The sequence below is a fragment of the Pteropus alecto genome, unplaced genomic scaffold (assembly GCF_000325575.1).
Source record: "Pteropus alecto unplaced genomic scaffold, ASM32557v1 scaffold114, whole genome shotgun sequence".
Taxonomy (NCBI): Eukaryota; Metazoa; Chordata; class Mammalia; order Chiroptera; family Pteropodidae; genus Pteropus; species Pteropus alecto.
Window position 1 is genome coordinate 5531857 of NW_006435793.1, and position 24387 is coordinate 5556243.

A 24387-nucleotide genomic window follows, 5' to 3' on the forward strand; every position below is an offset into this window, starting at 1 on the left:
ACATAAAACCACAGAACCCGTGAAAAGGTCAAATTCCACATATATCCCAACATAGAGAATATGCTTTCTCTTTGTCCTTTTCTTAGCCAAAGTAACATTTAATTATAGTCTTAACTTATTACATAAATAACAACAGCACCAATGGAAATCAAATCAGAAAAGAAACAATCCACAATGACACTGCCCTTTCTTTTTCCATAATCTTTTCATTACTTATCCACATTTAGACATTATCTTTACATGGTTAAACATAGCCATAGGTAATGGACTTTCAATGCCTATTCACACCTCAGGAAAGCAATTAGGCTTAATGAGCTTTCTAATGATGGCAATTTATAGGATGCTTGTAATCACCCCCTTAACTTGAGCCCTATTATTTTGATGCTGAAACTTGGGATTACACAAGTGAGGTTCACCTCAGTATTGCGAGGAAGAAAAACTGGGGCCCGCAAGACCAGCTCCAGTGGGCTCCTCCTTCCCAATGGTAGCTAGCCCTCAGAAGTCAGGAGTCTATTCTCCTTTGTCACTGTGTGACCTGTGTCGCTCTCTGTCTCCCTGGGCCTCAGTTGCCTCGTCTGTATGATGAGCAGATGCCGTCCATCTGTGCACGGTTTTGAGCCACAGTTCTCAACCTCTCCCTCTCCCACTCCTTAGCATTTTGCTGTCATATGCGTACCCGGCCTCGGTTCACCTGGTGCAGCGCTGACCCTCAGAGACTGTCTTACTCTTCTCTCTTCTGCCCGGCTCAAATGCTTCTCTTCCTCACCATCTAGTCCTAACCCAACCTGGCTTGTGCTCACCCCTTCCAAGTCCACCAGACTTGAAATTGACAAGATAGCTGCACAGTGTACGCTGAACCCCACCTGCAAAGCTTTTGGATAATGATCGACAGGAATGATCAGGATCACAATTTCTGATTCAATGCTGAAATATCCAAATACATCACACTGTGGGACAGACACATGTGTACGAATTTTCTGAAGTATTTCTAGAACTGTTATTGGCTTTTTGTTTGTTACCTAGAAAGAGAAACAATAATTCTATTATCAAAAAAAAAAAAAAAATTCCTTATTACTGCCTAAGCTGCCTTGCTATCTTGCCTAAGTCAAGGAGGCTCTTTGGGCCAAGGAAGTCCTAAGAGCAGGGCCCCAATAGGGCCCTGTCAGCTGAATTCTAAATCAGCTGCCATGGAGCTTTGTAGCCAAGATAAAAACTCTCACCAGAAGTGTTTAAAAGTGACTGTTCTGAATTGGAGGCCATAGGGAAATAATCAGTCTTCCTGTAAAAATACAGGTGTTTTAATCAAAATGAGGATAATTTCTGAGCTAGAGGCTGTAACATTTCAGGAGCCCTGTCTTCATAACGGCAAACAGCAAAAGTGACGGTACAGAAAAAGGAAAGGAGCAAAACACTCAAGGGATGGTGACTGGCTCTGGAAACAGCCCCCGGAGGTCGGGGGACCGTGTGAGGGCAGATGCCCTGAAACCATCTGGGCATCTACCAGTCTCTGGCTGCCTAGCTTTGCCTCTAGTCCTAACTCTGCTTACTGTGCCAGGAGGGTACCTTTACTAAGAAAGGTTCAGGCTGTGATGTGCAGAGCAAGGTCACCACGCAGCCAGGGTGTGGAGGAAAGGAGCACAGAATCGGGAGCCTGACAGCCTCCATTCCAATCCTAGTTCTACTGGTTATGAGCTATACGGACGGCCCTGAGCAAGTTGCTTCCCTGCAAATTAGTTTCTTCATCTGTAAAGGGGACAACACATTCCACTCAGTAGGATTACTGAGAAGTTTATCGATAAGGTTTCAACAGTACCCAGCGTGTAAAGCAATTTACCTTTGCAATAGTATCCAGTTTTTCTTTGTCATATAAAACTCTTAACATCCCAGCACATAATGGGCAACATGCACCTGTATAAGAGAAACCATTTTACATGAGTTCAGAATTTCAGAATTAGAAACAAGGAGAATACAAAATAGTTGGTGACACTATCAACCCTTCATTTTGTGCTAAGAGTTATAGCTGGCCTTCCTAATGACTGCCCTTTAGATCGTACCCTGACCAACCTGGATCTTATAATTTATACATTTACCAAATCCTCCCTCCATCCCTGCTTTCATCCTTTACCACTTCTCAGGGTGAGGTGTGGTGGTGTAAGACCACACAAAGAGATCTGGCCTTTCAAAAGACGTGGGTCTAAACCCTGCTCTGCTTCAACACCCATTCTGTGACCCGGGGCATATGATCTCCTGGGCCTTTGATTTCTGGCTGCAAAACAAGGGAGCAGGTATTTCATGAGTGTTTAACTCTACTTGAATTTTGCAAATTATTTTGAACTGTTAACGAAACATCAGATCATGGTCTCCAGGAGGAAAGTGGCTTTGTTTTGCTCACTGCTGTATCCCCAGTGCCCAGAAGAGTATTTGGCATATAGTGGAAGCTCAATAAACACTTGATGAATTTATGGATGAGGAACACACTTGTTAGATCCAGACTAATCTGTTCTGTGTAGACTTGAGATAAAGTCTCTTCTGCCACCTCTGTTTAACTGAACAGTATTAGACTGTAAGGTAAGCTGTTTTAAAAAACTGTTATCGCTTGTAACAGTCTGTATAGAACAAGACTTTCGTGATTATATGCAACTAAAACAATTAGATGCTAAGGCCAATCTAAGACACCTATTTTCTGTTTCTCTCAATTTCAAATGTTTGTGTTCATCAAAACTATTTCAATTATTCATTCATTAATTACTAATTCTTTATAAATTAACTTTATGGTAATATCTACTTTTTAAAGTAAACATTGTGCAATGGAACTAATAACCATAATTTTAGTAATTAAATACTGCTTTAACGGTTTATACATTGGTGTTTGGTGTAAGATTTTGCTTGAAAAAAGTTTGTCATACTGTTTTAAAACCACTGGACCAGATGATACTAAGGTAACCCATGGCTTTTCAAGGTCGACCCAGAGTAATGCATCTAATCAGCATCAGGTAGAGTTAAAACTTTTTGAAAATTTTTAATAAACTAGTCAGCTCTTTTCTCCTCAGTGACTCACTCTCTGGAGGCAGATAAGCACGTCTTCCCAATCCCACCCCTGCCCCACCCCAAATATTGCCAGCCTACCAGGTGGGATGATGGGTTTGCACTCAGCTGCTGAGAGCAAAGGACACTTCACAGCAGCACACTCTGCGACAGAACTGTACTCCGAGAGGACCCCGACGGCCTGGCAGGGCCCGTAGTAATCGACTGCCACACGATCTGAGTAGGCAGCACACACGCTACTGTAGGTCTCCCCATTGTGTCCACAGATGGGCTCTGAGGCTCTGCAGAAGGGCTGAGGGCAAATAAATCACAGTTAGCCTGGAAACCTCTATGGTGTACTTTTCCTAACCAAGAGTACACAGTAGGTCTCCCTATTTTCAGGAAGGAAAAAAGACATAGGTATAGACTCTGGGTCCCTCTTAATTAAGCTCCTGAGGTAGGCTAAACATGGGGTGGGGGGCAAGCAGGCTGTCCCAAGATGAAATGAAGAGTACTTTTCTCAGCCTCTTCGGGACTTGGGTGCTCCATCCAAGTGAAGCAATATGAGATAAAATCCCCCCTCCCTCAGATTTCTATTATTCCAGAAGTGCCTGTTTGAAGAAAACAAGATCAATCTTTATGCACATATAGAGGCTCTACCATTTCACACTGGGTAAGGGGCAAGGAGAAGGAAGAGTGGAGAGGGAGAGGGCAGGAAGACTCTAGATCCATCAGGTAGGCTAGGAATATGCGAGAGAAAAACCATAGCCAGGAAGAGGGAACAAGCAGGAAGAGAAGACTGGGAATTCAGAGTAGCAAGTTATCAATGCAATTGGAATACAAACTCTGAGAGAAAACAAGTTTAAGGGAAACAAGCTGAAGAAAGGATTTTTCAACAATGAAGACCAGGAAAGGAGAAGCAATTGTGTCAGGTGTTAGCTGCTTGTGGGCAGAGGATGCTGGGCCCAAAGATGGGATTCTCCCAGGAAAGGGGCAAGCACATAGACCAGCGGTGCATGTGGGAAGCCTCAGTGGGGTTGTCCTTGAGTTTATTTTTAAACAAGATTAGCAATTACACAACCTTAAAAGACCAAAAGATAAACTGATGTAAAAAAGACATTGTCTTTGAGACATTTTTTATTACTTTTCAGTACTACAATAGGGACTTCAGTGGGAAGAATGGGAAAAGAACTCTTTTCTTGGTTGTTTTAACTTGCATTCTTCCTTAAGTTCTTTTCTTAGGAGTGGGCTGTAAAAAGTCACTCTCTTTTCTTGCTTTTTCATTGGATGTGCAAAGATACACACACTAGCAAGGAAGTCCTTCAGAGTTAGGAGAAAGCCAGTCTTGGGATGGTTCATTTTTAGTAGAGGGCTAAGTTCTCTAGATTTCATAGGGTTCACAAAAGACTCTCAAGTGATCTTACTGCTGATTCATCTGTAAAAGACCATAAACCAATTTTATGCTCTGTGAACTTCAGTTTGTCATCTAACCACCTGTACCTGGCATGGGCCTTTGTATAAGAGGCTTTTCCCTCTCTGGTACAAAGTACAGAGATTGCTGTGCTCCATGTGGTTTGTGTCACAAACAGGATCACGGACCAGATCACAGGTGAGCTGTCTTGGCAAACACTCGTATTGGCTACATCCAAATTTATCAAAAGTTGTCAGGCAGACTTGTGGTCTGGGTATGCATCTGAAAAACACGAATGTAGCACCATGAGTCGGGAGGGACTACGGTGGGACTGGTAAAGCATTGACAAGGCCCAGGAGGTTGAAGAGAAAGCAAGAGAGAAACTGAGAAACAGTCCCTGTCCCCAAGAGCTTATGGAGAGCTGGAGGGTCAAGCATGCATAGAAAGTAGGCTATCAGCTAGAAAATTACATATAAAAGTTCCTGAGAATGAGTTATTCTGACTGAGGAGCCTGGAGAATGCACTGGGCAAAGGTACTATCCTGGCTGGAAACTGGAGGATCAGGAGAGCCACACAGGCCTGCCAGGCTGACGGAGCAGCATGAGCAAAGGTGTGATGCTCAAGACTCTGTGGTGCTGGAGGAAAGGGCAGGTGACACCAGGAAAAGAAGCAAAGGATGCACAGGGTAGAAGTGACCCAATATGAGACCCTCAAGTGGGTTAATGCTGAAAGCCTTGTAGTCAATAATAAATAAAGCGTTTTCAGGTCCTTAATTTTCTACTTGGCTAGTATGAGTCTTTCTTAAAAGAAAGCCTCGCACATGTGCTGAAAAATTCAGATTTTTGTGCTTACAAGGCTGAGAGCCATGTAATGCGCTGGTTGCGAATCACGGAGAGAATGCCACTCCGTGAAGCTCGGTTTTCCTAGTAATATCTGAACCTTGATTCATTCTCAATTCCTGAACTTCCTTAGAGGGGTTAGGGATGATGGCTTTTTTATTCTTTAGACTTTTTACTTCTTTCATTTCTATAAATGATATTTATAACTTCTATAGGAAAATAAGACCTATTAAAATATTGAGCTTTCACTGGGTCTTTGAAATAGCAGGATCTACAAATATTAGCCTGGAAATGAAAAAAAGAATATAGTAACTAACATTATTTTCATTTCAAAGGAAATTGCTCTACTCTTTTTAGGGATGAGCCTCCTGCTCTGAAATGACCACCACCATCACTACTATTACACGATTCCCCTTTCTCATGGGATTTAAAATTAGAATGCATGTAGTTATGGCTGTATGGAAATTTAAGATATTTGAAGAGAAATAATAGAAAAGGATATTTATAACCTCATTATCTATTAACACAGGAGGGATGAGAACCAAGAATATCAGGAGAAACTTGATAATTTTAGAAAGACAAACTTTATCAATTTGAATATAAAGAAATAAGAGGATCAATAGGAAAGGTTGAGAATCTGGGGCGTCAATTAAAGTAAACATGATCAGGGTGGGGACTTTGTCACGCTTACTGTTGTGTCCTAGTGTTTAGAAAGTTGCCTGGTATGTAAGTACATACTTGATGCATGAATACAATTTTTTATTTTTTAAACAATTATTTTTAGATAATATAAACCTATGGTGAAATTAAAAAAATTCAAAATGATATATAGTGAAAAATAAGTCTCTTATTCTCGTGTCCCAGCCACTGAGTTTCCTTCCCCAGCCACAACCACTATTACCAATTTCTTGTTTATTCTTCCAGAGATATTTTATGTAAGTATAAACATTTACATATGTTGATTCAAAGAGCATGTACATTTAAAATTTTGTTAGACTTGGCCAAATCGCCCTCCATTGAGGATACACCAATCCTCCAACTCCCTCTTATATAAGAGTGCTTGTTTCCCCACATTATGTTATTAAACTTTTTATCTTTGCCAGTCCAGTAGATGGAAAATGGTACATATTTGTAGTTTTAACTTACATGTCACTTAATATGAGGAAGGTTAAGCACTGTGGTAGATTAGTGAGAGGTTCATCAAATTCATTTAATTTTCTTCCAGGGCACACCCTAGTCCTCCTGGCAGTTAGTTGTGGCCAAGTGACTATGTTCTAGACAATGGAATGTGGCTGGAAGCAGAGATGAATGCCACTTTTAAACCTGGCCCATAAAAGCTTATCTGCTGGCCAGATGCAGAAGATACAGAGGACGAGGAGTCTATGGGAGCTGGCAGAGTCACTAGATGACAGGGTCCTGTCTCTAAATCACCATGTGGAAAGCCACCTGGGTCCATATTGGAACCGTTATGTTAAAGTACTGCTATTTCTGAGTTTGTATACAGTAACTAGAGTTACTCACCCTGACTAATAAAAGCATCTTTTCAAATGTTTAAGAACCATTTGTATTTCTTTTTCTATGTTTATGTCCTGGTCCATTTTTCTATTAGGTTATTGATCTTTGCATATTTTTATATGAGGTTGTTGATCTTTTTCACATTGATTTGTAGGGGCTCTTTATAAGGACATTAGCCTTTCTCTGTAATTTTCTTCTCAGTTTGTCATTTGTCTGTTACCGTGCAGAAAATTTTCATTTTCATGTAGCTATACTTTTCAATCTTTTCTTTTGGTTGGTTTTGTATTATACCCAGAAAGGACTCTGAGATTTTAGTTTTTTCTTATAAAAGCAAACCTTATTCAGAAGGGTTAGCAAATGGAGGAAAACGAACAAGCAAATACCAAAACAAGCCTCAATTCTATCTCCCAACACAACTCTATTATCCTTTTGGCTTATTTCTTTATCCCTTTTTCTTATGCACATCACCCTGTCTTCTTTCCATAGGAAATTTTGGGGCTTAGCTTTCATGGCATAAACTTTGCCAGATGGGAGACTAATTTTTTTTTTTAACACATGAGAAAAATCTACCTATCCCTCTATATTGCACCAAGATTTTAAGGATGGAGAGGCAACTGCTTATTTTCCACAAAATCCTTCCTAAGGAAAGGACTATGGCACTGGATGTGTCCTGCTCAGGTCTTTGAGGCAGGCAGCGGAAAAAAGAAGGCTGTCTGCCTAAGAGAGTCGGCATGACACCTGACCTGCAGCTACCACATGCAGAAATCCCCCAGTAAGGGTAGGTCAACTGTACCCTGAGCTCATGAGGAAACTCCAGAGAAAGGAACCCCTAAACAAATAATTTCAAATGATACTGAAGCTGCATTTTCCCAAGATTTCTCATGTCCGATCTCTAAAATGGAAGCAGACAAACAGAAGAAAATTTCTCATTACTATCACGCATAAATAGCTAATAATAAGAACATATCCGTTTCTGTGGTCTCGTCTACCCCTCTTTGCCCCTACTTTGCCCATACTTTGTTTCAGTCTCACAAAACTGGTGTAGCTCCCGGCATGGTTCCATGCTATCCCCTCATTTCCGGCAGCCAAGATCTTTTCTCCTGGGACTCTCTCAGCCTTTACCAACACCTCCATTGCAAACCTTGCTTGCAATCTCCTATTCATTTTTGCAGCTGAATAGCACATCCTCTATTTTCCCAGGCCTTCCTCAGGCTGCATCAACTGTTCTACTCCAGGACCCCAATCACAGTACATTCCAGGCAGCTTTACATGGCTTTTCCCTGCTAGACTCCAAACTCTTCAGGGCAGAGACCTTTTTAATTCATTTCACTGTCTGGTACACAGGAGATGCTTAGTAAGGGCTCATCTTCAGTTGAAAAAGATAAGGAGCCATTTGACTTACCTTTGGTTTTTTGAGCAGGGGTTAGAATTACACGGATCCTTTGAGATGCACGATCCAAACTCAAACTGATGGTCTTGGAGGCCCACACAGCGAGCAATGCAAGCACTGGGATAAGTGCGTCCATTCTGCCCACACACGGGGACAAACTGATCTGCACAGTTACAGGGCAGACCTGAAGAAATGAAAGAGCCTCAACAATGTGTACTTGCACATGCCCCTTTCCCTCATATTTCCTTATTAAGGCAAACCATTAACGATTACATGGGGTCTCATGTTAAAAAAGAATTTTTAAAAGACCATTCCTCCAATCTATGACTGTTTGTAAAGGCAAGGAGGCCTCTGAAAAACCATTTATCTGCATAACGGTTTCCTTTGTTCCATTTATTGCCAGATAATTGAGGGCTTCCAGACCTTGATGCCTATAAAAAAAGCTATTGGTAGGAAAAGTAAAGACTGTTTCTCTCAATCTGGTGTATATAGTCTAGAATTTAGAAGTTTGAAGTCTGTCTTGGAAGATTTCTGGAATACACCTACCTTACATTTTAGCTAAGTAGAATATGGACTGAAAAATGAACACCAAAAACAGGACAAAGAGTGGAGGTTGTAAACTTCTCATATAGGTTCCTTCCATCTCCTTAGAGAAGAGGAAGAAAAAGAAGTAACTTGGGAAATTACTGTAGTTTTGAGATTCAAGAATTTTTATGAACGTCTCTCTCTCTGAGTCATGTTTGTACTGGGAAACCACCTGAGTCCCAAGAAATGTGGTAAACTTTGCAGCCAGGAAAATCTCCTTAGAGTCTGCTAGCTAAACAGTCATTAGCTTAATTTATCCCAAGAAACGAGGGGCTGCACACTACAGGGAAAAGGGTTCTGCTAGTTGTAAGGTTCATCTTTCAAAATCACTTAGATGTAAATAAATAAATAAAAGTATTCAGGTAAATCTTTAGTTCACTCTTCATCCCCATAGAAATTAGCAGAATGAACCGTCCTCATCAGAGCAGAGCAGATAAAGGATAACAATAAAGGACAACAACAACCAAGCAGTGAAGGCTGGTGCTCATTAGGTGGATACAGGATGAGGTGGAGTTGGTCCTGCCTTTACTTCTCCATCAGTCTGCTGTGCACTTATTTCTGGTCTCCTTTTGTATTTTCAATGGTCTGGAGACACGAGGTTGCTAAATCCCTATTCTGTTCTCTCTCACCCCACTCCATGTGTAATACTAACTCCAAGGGAAGAAGAATCAAGTTGCTGCTACAGCAGCATGAAATAGGGTAAGGGCAGCTATCTGGTTCCTCTTTACCCAGACTAAAGGTATTTCAGATCTGGGAAAAAGCAGAGACTGATAGATACCAGTAGACTACACTGCTGCCATTGACAACTGCAGTTTCTTCTTAAGAAAAGAGCATCCCACCTCACCAGACTTCTCACTTACTGTAACTGGAGTGAGCATAATTCCAGCAGCGGAAAACAGGGAAGACAAGAAATTAGTATTCTTGACTGACTGTTCAGAAAAATGCTTAAGTCTCAAAATTACAATAATTTCTCAAGTTACCGTCTTGGAGAAATCCCTAAGGAGGCGAGAGGGGAAGAAGCCCATGTGAGGAGTTTACGACCTCCGCTCTCTGTCTTGTTTTTGATATTATCCCTTGACTCTCCAGAAATCCGTCCCCAAGCCAGACTTTAAACATCTAAATTTCCGATTTTATACATCATATTGAGAGAAACATTCTTTACTTTTCCTACCTATAACTTTATTTATAGGGGTCTCTACCTATATAAACCAGTAGGTTAAGGTAGGACAAGGAAGAAAGTGGTAAGACAACCATTAGAACAAAAATAAACTCAGAAAATACATGGGTATTTTAGACCATAATGGTAGGGGTAAATGGGGTACGTTAGCAGGTAGGAAAATTCCATTTAACTAAAACCATCCCAGTCACTGGTCCTGTTCTTTTCACATGGAATTACATAATATTAGTACTGGAAGGGCCCTAAGAAATCATTTCATTTAATGCTTTCAATTTGTAGAGAAGGAAACAGATCTAGAGAGGGTATCTTGCTTTTATAAATACAGGTTATGTAGTTACTTTACTGTGTACATCTGCAATGAAGGCAGGACAAGAGAAGCTGCCTTGAAGGGAAAATGGGCACAAGGGATGAGGATAGCTTCTGGGTGACCACGGTTACCTGTGAAGGTGCGACGGTCATCTTCTGAACTGTGCTCACTGAGGCACAGGCGGGTAGAACACACCAAATTGCCAGCAAAACAAGAACAGACATTGCAGTCAATATTAAAGGATGTTCCATGACCTGAGAGAAATAAAACGTTGTTCCATATCATGCATTTATAAATAGATCACAAATTTTAAATGTAATAGTTTAAAAAGTTTAAAAATAGAAATTCTTGAAAAATAACTTCTGAACATACAAACAAGGGAGTTAAATCTGTAATATTTATATTTCTGTATTTACATTCCACCATATCCCTCCAAATCCCTAATGTGCTGGTCTCACCAGACTGCTATTCTCTGAGGATGCTTCTGGCTGCTCTTCTGCCTCAAATGCTCCTTTCCTCCTGGAACTCCGCTCCTCTCTCCAGGACCAATACCAATGCCACCTTTGGATCACAGACTCTTCCAATGCCCTGGCAGTAATGACTAGCTCCCCGAAAAGCACTTCGCCTGTTCCTTTTTGGGGCTCAAATTCTCTTCCATTTTATCATGGAAAGCACGACCTTAATCCTTCATCTCAGTATGTTCTTATGTATAGAATAGGCATTCATTAGTGAAAGTTTCTAGAAGGAATGAATTTGTTTATTCTCAAAGATACAAGGTACCCACCATTCATTTTAGCTAAGTAGAATGTGCAAGCACGTTTTTGGCCAAGAGCACTCTTCTTTCAAATAAGATCTCACATATAAAACTTAGCATAGTGCTTGGTATACAGTTAAGAGTTCAATAAGTGTTAATTATTATTAGCTAGTAGTCCATTCTTGAGGAGGCTTATAAGAGAGTTCCTTAGAAGTCCTAGTGCCTTGTAGAATATAGTTTGAAAAATACTGCCCTGAAGTATCAGATTTGTAGACTTACCCTCTGGTGAGAATCCATTCAATGTTCTTCCTACAAAGTTAAAATAACTAATCCCATATTAAAAACAAGAAACAAATAAATACAGTTTAAGACTTACTTTTTCTTTTTCCTCCAACAATACAAGACTTCTGAAGGTCTATACAGTGCATCTCCATGCAGTTTTCTAAAAGTCCACTATGTCCACATGAGCAAATTTTATAACAACCAACTTCTCCTGCAGATGATGGCACCTGGATTAATGTCCCTTGACGGACAATGAAATCAGAGGCTTCTCCCAATTTGCAACCTATACAAACAAAAATTAGCTGAGACAGTGGGTATTGGTCTATGATACTATTTTACGCATTAGATACACTTCGCGTAAGTCTTATAGGTACTGTGCAGCTACTAACGATTATGTAAGAGAACTTTCATGAAACTAAGGAATTGTTTTGGTTCACTGGTCAAAAACATAGTCTCTCAGATGAAAATTCCATGTTCTGTGAGATGGTGGTGATTAAGGACCTATATCCCAAAGTTAGCTATAGTTCTGTACAAAAATGTTATAAGATATGTAGTTTTTTATTTGGGGGAGCTTATCAAAGAGATTTAAAAATCACAGATACTTTAAAAATAGAGTATAAAATCAGACAGTTTTTAGAATAATCTTGATCAGAAAACTTTTATTGATGGAATATAAACATACCTTAAATTTTTAAAAAAGTTGAATACTTGATTGGGCTTAAGGAAAACTCATTACTTTCTAATTTTAACAAGATTTCTTATGACTCTATAGTTGATATATTATGGTATTACAAAAATATTATAGATGATCCTTTGAGACATCATGCTTATTTAATACTTTCCTTTTATTTCACACCTTAAAAAATGTTGATTCTAACATAATAAAGAAACATGTTCAATTGGGAAATAACTTTAAATTTATGGAGATAATTACACAGTCCACTGAGAATGCCAATTCTCCATATGCTAAAAAAAAGAAAAAACACGAAAAACATGCAGTACATATTCTCAAACATTACAATATGAAAGACAAAGTACAAAAAGCTGGCCCAAAGTTTGTTTTTTCTTTTGTTGTCAATAACCCTATAACTCATTATGAGGGTTTGGTTTTGGATTAATATTAGTTTATAATCTAAATGACTATTGAAATTTACATTTGTCTTTCTCATTTTCTGCTTACATAAATAATACATGTTTATTGGGAAAACCTGAAACATTATAGAAAAATATAATTGAGAAAATAAAGTCCCTTGTAATCTCATTCCAAAGATAATTCCTATAAAGAAACACCAGCGGCACATCCATACTCATCCCACACCTGCACCCACCTACCTCTCTTACCTTGAACACAAGAGTATGGAAGGCAGGGATCTCCAGAAGGACAGCCTTTCCTGTTGACCTCACAGAGCTCATTAGCGGGGCAAGGATTAGGGTTACAAGGATGAGTCACCTCTTCTACAATGTTACCTAAAGTACTTGGCCCTGAAAAACCAAAAGCAGATCAGCTTAGCCAACCTAAAAGAATAACAGAAGTCTGTAAATTATCTGAATTATGTCTGGATGAACAAAAAGTGAGACCTGATTGTAGTAAGCTATTAAACACTCAGATTGTCTGATCATTTGTGAATTAGCACAAACATCCATTCATTCATTTATTTATATATTGGATGCCTACAATATGCCTGACAAGGCTCTAGGTACTGGAGATACAGCAGTGATTAAAACAGACAAATCTCTAATACAGAGTTTATATTCGGGTTGAGTAACAGATAATAAATAGACTGTGTGTGTATGTGTGTAAATAAAATGTCAGGTAGCGATAAGTAATAAGTAGTGTAAGGGGATGGAAAGTGGCAGGTATATTTTGGATAGGGTGGTAAAATAGATTCTTATGTCCAAGAGGGATAATTTAGCACATTTTACCATAAATGATAATTTATTATGGTAAGATGGAACCCATATCATGATTATATTTGTTAACTTGTGAAACAATGACCAAAGATGAGTCTCAATGTAAAGTATATGTGATATTTAAAGAAAGTATTGAATTTCAAACAAAAGCATTTAAGTTTCCTCCCACCGAAATAGTTTCCTTCTACACATATATATTTGACTACTCTAATAGAGTCTGGGATTGTAAATATATTCATTTTGCTTACTTGATTTTAGGCCAGAATCAGACTCTAAGGCTAATAGATGTATAAGGACTCTTGGAGTTTATCTCATCAAGCCTAATCATTTTATAAATAGGGAAGCTGAGGCTCAAAGACATGATCTGCTCAAAGCCTATGATTCTAGTCTAATGCTCTCTTTTTTGCTATACTGGTCACAAAGACTAATGGACATAGTTTGCTAGTCTTGAGAAAATATGGTAGCTATTACTAGCTGCAAATCTAGCTTTTAATCTTATTTTCCTCCTTACCACTAGAACTCTAATTTTACTTAGGATGGCAATGGGCCCACAGCTAAAAAGATAATCTTTCCCAGTTTCCCTTATAATTAGGGGTGGTTCTCCCTTACACTAGGATATGATGGCTAGAATTCCAGTAGCCATGTTGTGATGATGAAGTATATGAAGTAATTTTGACAATGGAAGCCAAGCACTAAGGATGACGGAGAAAGAAAAAGAAGCCTGGATTCTTGATGATGGAGCCACCATAAAAGCCCTGGACTCTTTATTTCCAGGCTTTCTTTTAATTCTATCTGTTGGTCTATTATTCGCAGTGGAACTTCATCCTATCTGACACAGAAAAACAAAGTAGGAGCGAAATTCACTGCCTTTCAGCCAGTTCACAGCACTACTGCTGCCTGGCGGCAGTTTAAACACTCCCCTTACCCTAACTACTTGGTGTGCATGAGTTCTACCTTTGCTATACTGGTAATCTCCTGGTTTAAACCACATACAGCCACCTCCTGCCAGGAAGCTCAGATCTAGGACTCCTCAAGTGGATACCAACTTATTCTTCTAGCTCTTGGCAGAAGTATTTGGCAGAGAGAAAACTTCCATTCCATCACAGACCATCATTCCTTACTACCTCTTTGGTGGGTAAGTTCAAGCTAATGCCTGGCTCAGACCCATTGAATATCTGATGACAAAAAGTTGAAGACTCTCAGGTAGAAATTCTACTTCCTGGTCAAATCATGGCAAGGAAACAGCAAGGATGGAGATGGTTGAGAATGCTGGCTGCTGATTCACTGCTTAGAATTCCTGATTGACAACAGTTCACTACCTTCTCAGACCGATATAATTGCTTCTGCTTACATATTTTAAGATGACAATTCTTTCTTGGGACAAAGGGACAAGCAAGTAAGATAAAAGTCTGCAATTGAGATAGTATCATTAAAGCACATGTTCTCAGCCAAATGCTCAGCCAAAGCAAACATCAAGGGCAGAAGTGCTTGAAATTTAGAAACACAAAGTACTTACTGAGGTATGTATCCAAAGGTATACAATTCTCCAGGTCATCTGTAGGTGATAGAAGCTCACAAATACTTTCTGCTGTGTGGTCTTCAGGGAACTTGTTCTGGTCCCCACATCTCTTGAGAATCTCCACACAATCTGATCTTGAAAAGGAAAATACATACAAATTTAAGGTTTGAGGAACCTCCTCATATTGTCTAGTCAATATCAATTGTCTCTGAAACTTTCCAGAAAGTGAGTTTTAATAACTTAAGAATGTTTCACAGTTGGTTCGGTATAAGTATGGCAAAAGAGAACAGGAGTCAGAGCAGACTTTGGGTTGAATAGTAAGTAATGTACTACACTATCAAAGCATCCATCCCTCTTTCTCTTACCTGAGGCCTTATTCAAATTTTATACACATACTTACCGTTACTGCCATCCATGTGGCATTTCACTCTTTGAAAGGAAATTAACCTAGGCTAGTCTGATTTACTCTTTGCAAAATCCTACATCCTTTCTCTCAGGACGTCATGCATGCTTGCTCCTTCCTTTGTTCTCCCCTTCCCCCCTCTCTCCTTCCCTTCCTTCCTCCCTCCCTTCCTTTCTCTTTTACAATATCTTTTTAGTTATCAACATTAAGGTATTTGGCCTCTATTAGAAAGTCCACTACTTTAAAATTTTCTCAGTCTTAATAGGAATTTGACTCATAAGTTTTCCATGCCGAGTCTGTAAATTTCTGCTTTTTTACCTCTTGCTTGTCATCCAATAGTTACCCCTCATCTCTTCCCTACTAAGGTCATCTCCAAGTCATGTCAGAGAATAGATATGGACCCTGTTTAAGGCTGAAGTAATCTGCAATCAAGCATCAAGTGTTCAGTAGCACCGAGCCACACACCAACAACTTAGCGGATGAATATTGATTTTAAAACAGCTTTTTGGAAAAAAAGATGCTTGAAGAGCAGCTGACATAGATTACTATGTAGTTAATGCTTTTGGTTTCACCCACCATAACAGCTTTCATCTTTACTTTATCCTAGATCTCCTAAGCAAACCATTCACAAAATGTTTACTAGGAGCAGGCCTTAATGACTATATTCATTAACTCCTTCACTCATCAAACATTTATGGAATACCTACGGCATGTCAGGATTATGTTAATCCCTGAAGAGGAGAAAAAAAGGAAAGAGGATAGGAGAACAAAAATAGAGACAAAAAAATAAATAAATAAACTCCTCAAGGAGAGCAAAGTCTAACAGAATATAAGACAAGTACACAAATTAAAATATAAAAATAGAATTGTGCGTTGAAGGTATTCAAATGTTTCTTGAACTAAGTACCCTAAAAGAAGTACAAATAAAGGTCTATAGAGATTTGTAGTAAGGATAAATTATCGTCAGGAGAAATATGGGAAGATTTCATAGGCATGACTGGTATTTGAGGGGGACAAAGAAGGAGTGGCAATGGCCAAATGGAGATGAGGAAAGAGTATTTTCAGCAGATGAGGAAAAAGTGGGAAAGCATTTGACTTGTGAAGGTGATGAGCAAAGAGAAATCGTGGAAAACTTTAATGATAGGCTATGGGTGAAGATCACAGAGGGTCTGAACCAAAACCGGAGTCATTATGATGAAACTTACTTGCAAATGACACTTCCCCGGGATTTACTATGACAAGGTTTAATCTGTAGTGCACAAGCTATTGCTTTCCACATTTCTGGCTGGCACTTTTTAATGTCAAGAACAGGTATGTTGATGAATGGCATCTTTATGCTTCCTTTTTCCCATAGCTTCATGTCGTTCATGGCTCCTTGGTCTGACTGGGCATTACAACTCCTGAAAAGTTCTGTTGGCCTGAAGAGAAGAAAGGCCCGAAGGAATCAAGAGGTCATTATTTTCTAGAGAAGAGCAATATGCAAAATCTTGACATACTAATGATCAGGAAAATCTGATTTTCTTAAAGAAGAAAGTACACACAACCCATAAAAGGATATTAATACTGAATGTATGAAGATTTAATGTAGATGCTATCATTAAGATTCTGATGGCATGTTCTTTTTAAAATCGATTTTCGTGAGAGTTAAAAACTTTAAAATGCTGTGGACAGGACTACCATCTCTATGTGTCCATTTTTCTCATTTCACAAAATAAAAAGCCCAAGTTTTTAAAACTGAGGTATAATTTATAAAATGCATACATTTTATGGGTAGTTTTATGTGATCTGACAAATGTGTACATCCATATAACAATATGCAAATCAACATAAGGATTTCCATCACATCAGAAAGTTTCCTTGTATCCTGTCCAGTTGATGCCTTCCCTGCTGACTGCACCCAGAGGCCACCACCATTTGTATTCACAGATTAATTTTGCCTGTTCTAGACTTCCTATAAGTAGATTCGATATTGTATGTATTCTTTTGGGTCTAGCGTCTTTAGCTAAATAATCTTTTTGAGATTTGTCCATGCTATTGTGTATATAAATTGTTCGTTCCTTTTACTGTTAAGTAGTATTCCATTAATAAACGTACCACAACTTGTTTATCCTAGATTCTCAAACTTTTTGATATCAGGACCCACCTGCACTCTTAAAATTATCGGGTTCTCAAAAAGCTTTTGTTTATCTGGGTAATATCCACCAGTATCTATCACATTATTAATCAAAACTAAGATTTTTAAAGTAGTTATTAATTCATTTTAAATAATAAACCCATTACGTGTTAATATATTTTTATGAATAACTACATTTAAAACAAAACAAAAATTAGCGAGAAGGGTAGGACTGGTTTACAGTTTTGAAAATCTCTTTAATGTCTGGCTTAATAGGAGATAGCTGAATTTTCATATCTGTTCCTGTTGCTGTATCACATATCATATAGCATCTGGAAATCTCTACTGTTCACTTTCATGAGAATAACAGTGAAAAAAGCAAATAAAATTTAGTATTATCATAACGGTTTTGATCTCATGGGGTTTGGGAGACCATGGACCACACTTTAAGAAACACTGATTTATTCATTCACCTGTTTATAGACATTAAGGTTGTTCCGGTTTTCATGTCTCTTTTGATGGCTATGAATGGCATTGTTGGGTCATAACTTTCTAAGAAATCACCAAACTGTTTTCTGAAGTGGTTATACCATTTTACACTCTCATCGGAAGTGCATCGAAGCCTGTTGCATTTCATGTTTGGCCTTTTTACTCGCAGCCATTCTTTTAGTGTATAGTGGTATTTTACTGGTTTTAATTTGTATTTTGCTGGACTAATCATGTTGAACACATTTTCATGCCTTTTCTTCTTGCTGTGTACTATTCCACTGTTTTATATACTGCAATAAGTTCTTTCATTTCCTCTTGATGGATGTTTTGTTTTTCCTCCAATTTTGGGTTCTTATGAATAAGGCTAAAATAGAAGTCTTTTGGTCATATGTTTTCATGTCTCTTTGGTAAATGCTTCAAAATAGAATTGCTAGGTCATAGACTTAACTTTTTAAAACAGCGCAAGAAAACTCTCCAAAGTGTTTAAACCATCTTTTACTCCAGGGGTCCCCAACCCCCAGGGCTACAGATCAGTACCTCTCAGCAGCCTGTTAGGAACCGGGCCGCACAGCAGGAAGTGAGCAGCCAGTGAGTGAGTGAAGCTTCATCTGTATCTGCAGCTGCTCCCCAGCGCTAACATCACTGCCTCAGCTCCACCTCAGGTCATCAAGCATTAGATTCTCATAGGAGCACCGGTCACTGGTGCCAAATAGGTTGGGGAACATTGTTTTACTACCAGCAGCAAAGTATGAGGAATCCACTTGCTTCACATGCTTGTCAGTCTTTTAATTTTAGCCATTCTAGAGTGGGTGTGAGGATGCATCTCATTAAGGTTTAATTTGCATTTTTTGCGTGACTAATGATAACGGACTTTATCATATACTTAAATTGCTATCTTGGTGTCTTCTTTGGCAAAGGGTCCTTGAATGTTTTTTGCCTGTTTTTTAATTTGGTTGTTTGACTTTTTTATTATGAGGTTGTAGAGTGACATATATTCTGGATACCAGTCCTTTGTCAAATGTACATGTGTTATGTGTGTGTACACATGTGCATACTCAATATTTTCTCTCAGACTGTGGCTTGCCTTTTCAAATTTTAAATGGTGCCTTTTGGTGAATGAAGTGTTTACTGTTAAACTCCAATTCATTAATTTTTTTCTTTTATTAGTGCTTTTTGCCTCCTGTCTACAAAATCTTTGCCTATACCAAGGTTAAGATATTTTCCCGTTTTCTTCCAGAAGCATTGTAGTTTTAGTTTTCATGTTTAGTTCTATGACCTATCTTGAATTAATTTTTGTGTATGGTGTGAGACAGAGGTTGAGGTTCTTTTTCCCCCCATAAGATATTCAATTGTTCCAAAATCACTTGTTGAAAAGATGTTTCTTTTTGCATTGAAATGCCTTGCTGCCTTTGATGAAAACCAGTTTACTCTGTATGGGTCTATTCTTGCCTATTTTGTTCTCTTGATCTATTTGTACAAACTTATGCCAATATTACATCGTTTCACTTCTGTTGCTTTATAATAACTCTTGAAATCAGGTACTATAAGTTAGTTCTCCAAATGTGTTCTTTAAAAAAAAGTGTTTTAACTTTCTAGGTCCTTCGTATTTTCATATGAATTTTAGAATTAGCCTGGCAATTTCTATTTTTAAAAGCCCATTGGGATTGCACTGAATCTGGAGATCAGTTTTGGGAGAATTAACATCTTAACAATATTAAGTCTTCTAATCTATGAACATGGTCTCTCTCTCCATTTTATTTGCTGTCTTTAATTTCTCACTGTAGAGTTTTCTGGGTTTTAGTATAGAGTTCCTACACATCTTTTGTTAAATTTAACCCTAAGTATTTCATGTTTTTTGATGCAATCACGTAAATTAATATTTTTAAATACATTTCATTTTCCAATTATGTGTTGCTAATATATAGAAATACAATTGGCTTTTATATCTTAACTTTGTATCCTATGGCCTTGTTAAAGTCAAGAGTTTAAGGCGAGTTTGTATGCAGATGTTGGGGGATCTCCTTTTGTGGTTCTCTCCTTTCTGAGATTTTCTGCTTCCATATCCAGCCACTCTGGCAGCCCCAACCTCTGATCTCTAACTTCTCAGCCCAAGACTGCTGCTTTTTGCTTGAACTCTATATGCCATGCAAGGAAACTGAGCGTGTCCACGAAGGAAAAACTGGATAAATGTGGTTCTTTGGTCACTTTCCAATGCCTCCAGAACAATCTTTTTTTATATTTTATGCAGAGTTCGTCATTGGTATTGTCAGGAGTGTTAGTCTATTACAATCTACTCCACCATTACCAGAAGCTAGAACTATGTGTCCAAGCTTAACTTTAAATATTTCATAGATTTCAAATTTGCTCAAATCTCTAAGCCACATCCTCATTGGCTAACACTCTATCAGCAGTTTAAAAGATACCTTAATTTTCTTACTCAAAATAATAATCTGAATACTCTTAAGAGGATAATATGTGTGTTAGCTTGAGGTAAACATCTTCTGAACTTCCTTCTGTCCCAACTAAATGATTCTCTTCCTTTTTGTGCTCCTGATCTCTGGCCGCAGCTCACAAAACCAGCCTCCTCTTCTTTAGAGACTCTTCCTATATGGTTTCTCTGATACGGCATTCTCTATACTTCTGGATGCACTTTTTGTGTTTTCTTCACTTCTCCTTCAGTTCTTGGCCCTTGTTTTTCTTACCATACTTGATACTTCAGGAAAATGCCTATTCGAATTGCTTCTGTAAAGAAAATATATTTGTATCACACAGGTGACTCACTGAGTGGGAAGCTCACCCAGTCTGAACGTCCTTCAAAGTAAACTGCCCATAAGAGGGCATCTGGATGACCAAACTGTTCACAGTGATTTATTCTGCAATGAACTGTTTGCACTGGTGGGATAGGAAAAGGGAGAGGGGAAGAACGGTGGACTGAAGGTAAAGAAGACTCTTTGAATCCAAGAAGCTTGATGTATCCCTAGATTAGAAGGAACTTTGTTATAGTGCTTCCCTTCTCAGATGGAATATGGCATTTAAAGATAAAATCATAACAAAAGACTATTTCCTTTTAACTTAGCAAAAACAAAATCAGAGGATAGTGGTCTTTTCACTTATTTAAAAACAAGATAATCAATGATATATTTCCATTCCACGTATAATAATTTGCTCCTACCTGTTGTTAAAATTAGTACAGTAAGTAAGATTTCTGCAGCCTAACTGGCAAGGTTCCCGAACATCTGCTAAACAGGTCAACATGGACACTTCCACTGGATTATATTCACAAAAGCGATCGAACTCTTGCCAACTCTGTGTATTGCCCCAGCTCATGCTATAAAGTTTAGTGCACAGTTCCCTGAAACAAAAATACAAATGCAGAAACACATAGATGAGCCAAATGAATAAATATTTGATTTGCATAAAATTCTAACCCTGAACCATACTTTAGAATATATGTGAGAAAAAAAGTACAAAAACCAAAAGACTTAAAATCTATCTCCTAGAATTCAGAGCCAGGAAAAGTTATCTTTTCTATGAAAAACTTAGCCTTCGTTTATCATCCCCCTCTTTCCTTTTTGCCATGGTTGCTAGAAAGCTCAATGCTAAATTTAACATTTAATTATAGTATCTGTACATATTTGTAATATTTTCGGATCATGGTTGACCCAGAGTAAGTGAAACCACAGAAAGCGAAACCGTGAACGAGAGGGTGGTGGAGGAACTACTGTATACATGATGCTCAATAAATATTTGTCGGATGAAAGAATGAAAGATTTTATATTTTCTAAACTCAAGTCTACACAATGCAGAAATATAACATAGGTTAAACTTTAAATCATTAATTAAAATGCTACTTTCTACTGGTTTTAATAAAAGAAAATAAGATACTGACCTACATGTTGAAGTGTTTGCTTTAGAACAACAATGCAATTTAGCCCCATCAAGGCCTGTAGAGGGAGGAGGGTGTAGAGTGACTCCAGGATGAACAGACTGTGAGCTTTCAAGAAAACACTGCCAAAGAGGATCCTGAGGCAAGGGCTGCGTCTTACAACCCTCGATGAGGCCATCAACAATCTCCATCTCTGTTTTCTTAGACATCAGAATTCTCTTGCAGGCATTTTGGCAAGCATGATCTTCCGCTCTGTCACAGCAATATAAACCTACATTTTCAGAATATAAGTGGCTTAATTAGCTAATTTTATGTCATGCACTGCTCAAGATAGAAGAACATGGTGGTGTACTGGGAACCGTCACTTCTCGGAGTCATGTCAATATCTGCAGTATACAGGGCCTACCAGATCCTTTCTCCATTACTTTGCCCAACAGTAAATAAAGGTATTTACTAGGTATACCTACAGACTAGGTATCTATCACCAGAATTCACCACTGTGCCCAATCATGGGATCTCTAGCATCATTCCTACATAAATGAAAGGTCATCCTACACCTAAGAAGTCCTTACATGCAAGGTATTTTGTATTCCTAGATAAGGTATTATAGATCAAACTGGAATTATTTCATGTAAGAAACAACTGCCTAAAAGGGATTATATTTGTCATAATGAGAGAGAGGACTAATTTTAATAGCAATAACCACAAACACCGTATTTCATCACATTATGGGATATGAGGCTTTTTTATATATCTGTGCAAGTTAATTAACCTAAGTTGTAATTTAAATAATACAACAGCAAACTCTGACAAGATATCGGTTTCATACTGCCTTTAATTTTCTACAAAGAATCAAAAACTTAAAGAATACTTTCAACCAGACTATAGAATTCAGACGGCTTCTTTGAAGTAGTTTTTTCAGATGTCTTTGACTTTTTAAGAACTCTTTTCAGGCATATCTGCTTGTAACTTTCTTTCCCAGATTTCCAGACTCTTGAGAGGGTTGTTCTTTTACCGTTAAAAGTCTGCCTTTTTTTTTTTTTTTTGAGCTTCAATCACCTTAGCTCCAGCAACACTTCTGTCAGAGAGGCCTTTAAAATGAAGGTCATCTGTGGCAAATGCTTCATCACATAGCCACACCACAGAGTATCAAGAGCCTTAGAGTTCTGCTTTAGACGCTGGACAAACAAGGCACATAGCACTGCTTTTGAGTTTATAAAAACAAGTCTTTCAATATCCCAGAAGATCAAAACACTGGCCATTTGGCTTATAAATCCTATAAGTCTTTTGTCATTTTGGTTAATTTGTCAGCTCCTTAAACTTTGATAACCTCTAAATGAAGAAAATGGATTATAGGCTGTACAAAGCTGAGACTCTGAAGACCCCATAAGGTATGGGTTCATTAGGAAGCCCTAATTTTAAAAGGTATCAGGACCTCTTCTCATTTAATAATGTTTTTATTATAAAAGTAATAACTGTTTATTGGTAAAAATTTAAATCTTACAGATATATGTAATACAGAACAAACAAGTATATAACTAAAAATATATCATAGTTATACATTTAATTTTGCAACTTTTTTTGCTTAATATATCTTGGACTTCTATGTGAACATACTTCTTTATGTTGGTTGTATGGTGTTGGTATTATAAAGATATATAATTTATTTAATCAATTTTAATCAATACCCTTTTAATGGATATTTGGGTTATTTCTAAGTTTCTCTATTACTACTAATGTTACAGCAAACATCCTTTATATGTGTAGATAAATGTTTGCAAATTTGTAAGTTTTCTTGATGGACAAAATGAGAAATGGAGTTCCTAGATTAAAAGGTATGATTATTTGAAATTCTCATGGTCGTAACCCAACCCCCCCCCACCTCACCCCCAATATCCATACTAACAAATTCTCCCACCGCAGAATAAAGAGTGCCTGTTCCTTCAAACCCTTCACAGATCTGTCTTTCTAGGTATCTTTTAGCTGTGACAGTAATGTCCAATCTGTCAAATCTAAAAACCAAAAGATGTCTGGTATTTCCCAAATGCTCCAGACTGCAGATATCTACAGGATTTTATTTCCTTTTTACAAATTATTTTACCAAAGATTGAAATGAGAGGAATATGTCCCTTTTACTTACTATCTGTTGGATTTCTCATTGGATAAGATTGGGTATAATTGTTCACACAGTGTATTAATTGTGGACTAATAGAGGCACAATAATTTTCCACTGCTTTGATCTGAGATGGACCAGGAGACGAGTCTGTTCGAAAAATGGCTTGACAGTATTCTCGGCAGTTTGTGTGGTGGCCTGCATAACTGCAACAAACTGAGCCCACTAGGGAGAAGAAAAGATGGCATTAAAATGGAAACGGCTATTTGTTAATATTAAATCATCATAATAATGATAGAACAATATGTGTCTTTTTGAATTTGAGAAATAAAACTAGGCCATAGAAGATAAGCACTTAAAATTGCACTACTGTAGGCATAGCCATGGGAACATTCAGGTGCTCACTGGTATAAAAGAAATTCACTATTTGTCAATTTATAGTCTGTAGTTCAGTGGTTCTCAGCGGAAGCAAACTGCACCCCACCCCCCACCAAATGTTTCTGGTTTTCATGATGACTTGGGAACCACTGCTGACATTGACTGTATAGTGGTCAAGACCGACAAACGCCCTGCAACGTACAGGACAGTCTCATACAACCAAAACTGTCTCCCAAAATGCCAATAGCACCCATATTGAGAACTACTAGAACAGCTTTTTTTTCCACAGTA

The 24387-nt window shown here is 38.1% G+C and overlaps 1 protein-coding gene across 1 annotated transcript in view; it reads right to left on the reverse strand.

Annotated features, from left to right (window-relative positions):
• RECK (reversion inducing cysteine rich protein with kazal motifs) overlaps window positions 1-24387 on the reverse strand; it is a 63428-nt gene that overhangs the window by 1617 nt on the left and 37424 nt on the right. Inside the window, exons 8-20 of the mRNA XM_006911584.3 lie at window positions 23746-23943; window positions 21609-21876; window positions 20892-21071; window positions 16323-16535; window positions 14712-14848; window positions 12626-12766; window positions 11379-11567; window positions 10380-10502; window positions 8192-8363; window positions 4525-4717; window positions 3127-3337; window positions 1835-1908; window positions 864-1019 (exon numbers count right to left, since the gene is read on the reverse strand). Of these exons, the coding sequence (XP_006911646.1) occupies window positions 864-1019; window positions 1835-1908; window positions 3127-3337; window positions 4525-4717; window positions 8192-8363; window positions 10380-10502; window positions 11379-11567; window positions 12626-12766; window positions 14712-14848; window positions 16323-16535; window positions 20892-21071; window positions 21609-21876; window positions 23746-23943 (2255 nt within the window). The remainder of the gene's footprint in view (window positions 1-863; window positions 1020-1834; window positions 1909-3126; window positions 3338-4524; window positions 4718-8191; window positions 8364-10379; window positions 10503-11378; window positions 11568-12625; window positions 12767-14711; window positions 14849-16322; window positions 16536-20891; window positions 21072-21608; window positions 21877-23745; window positions 23944-24387) is intronic.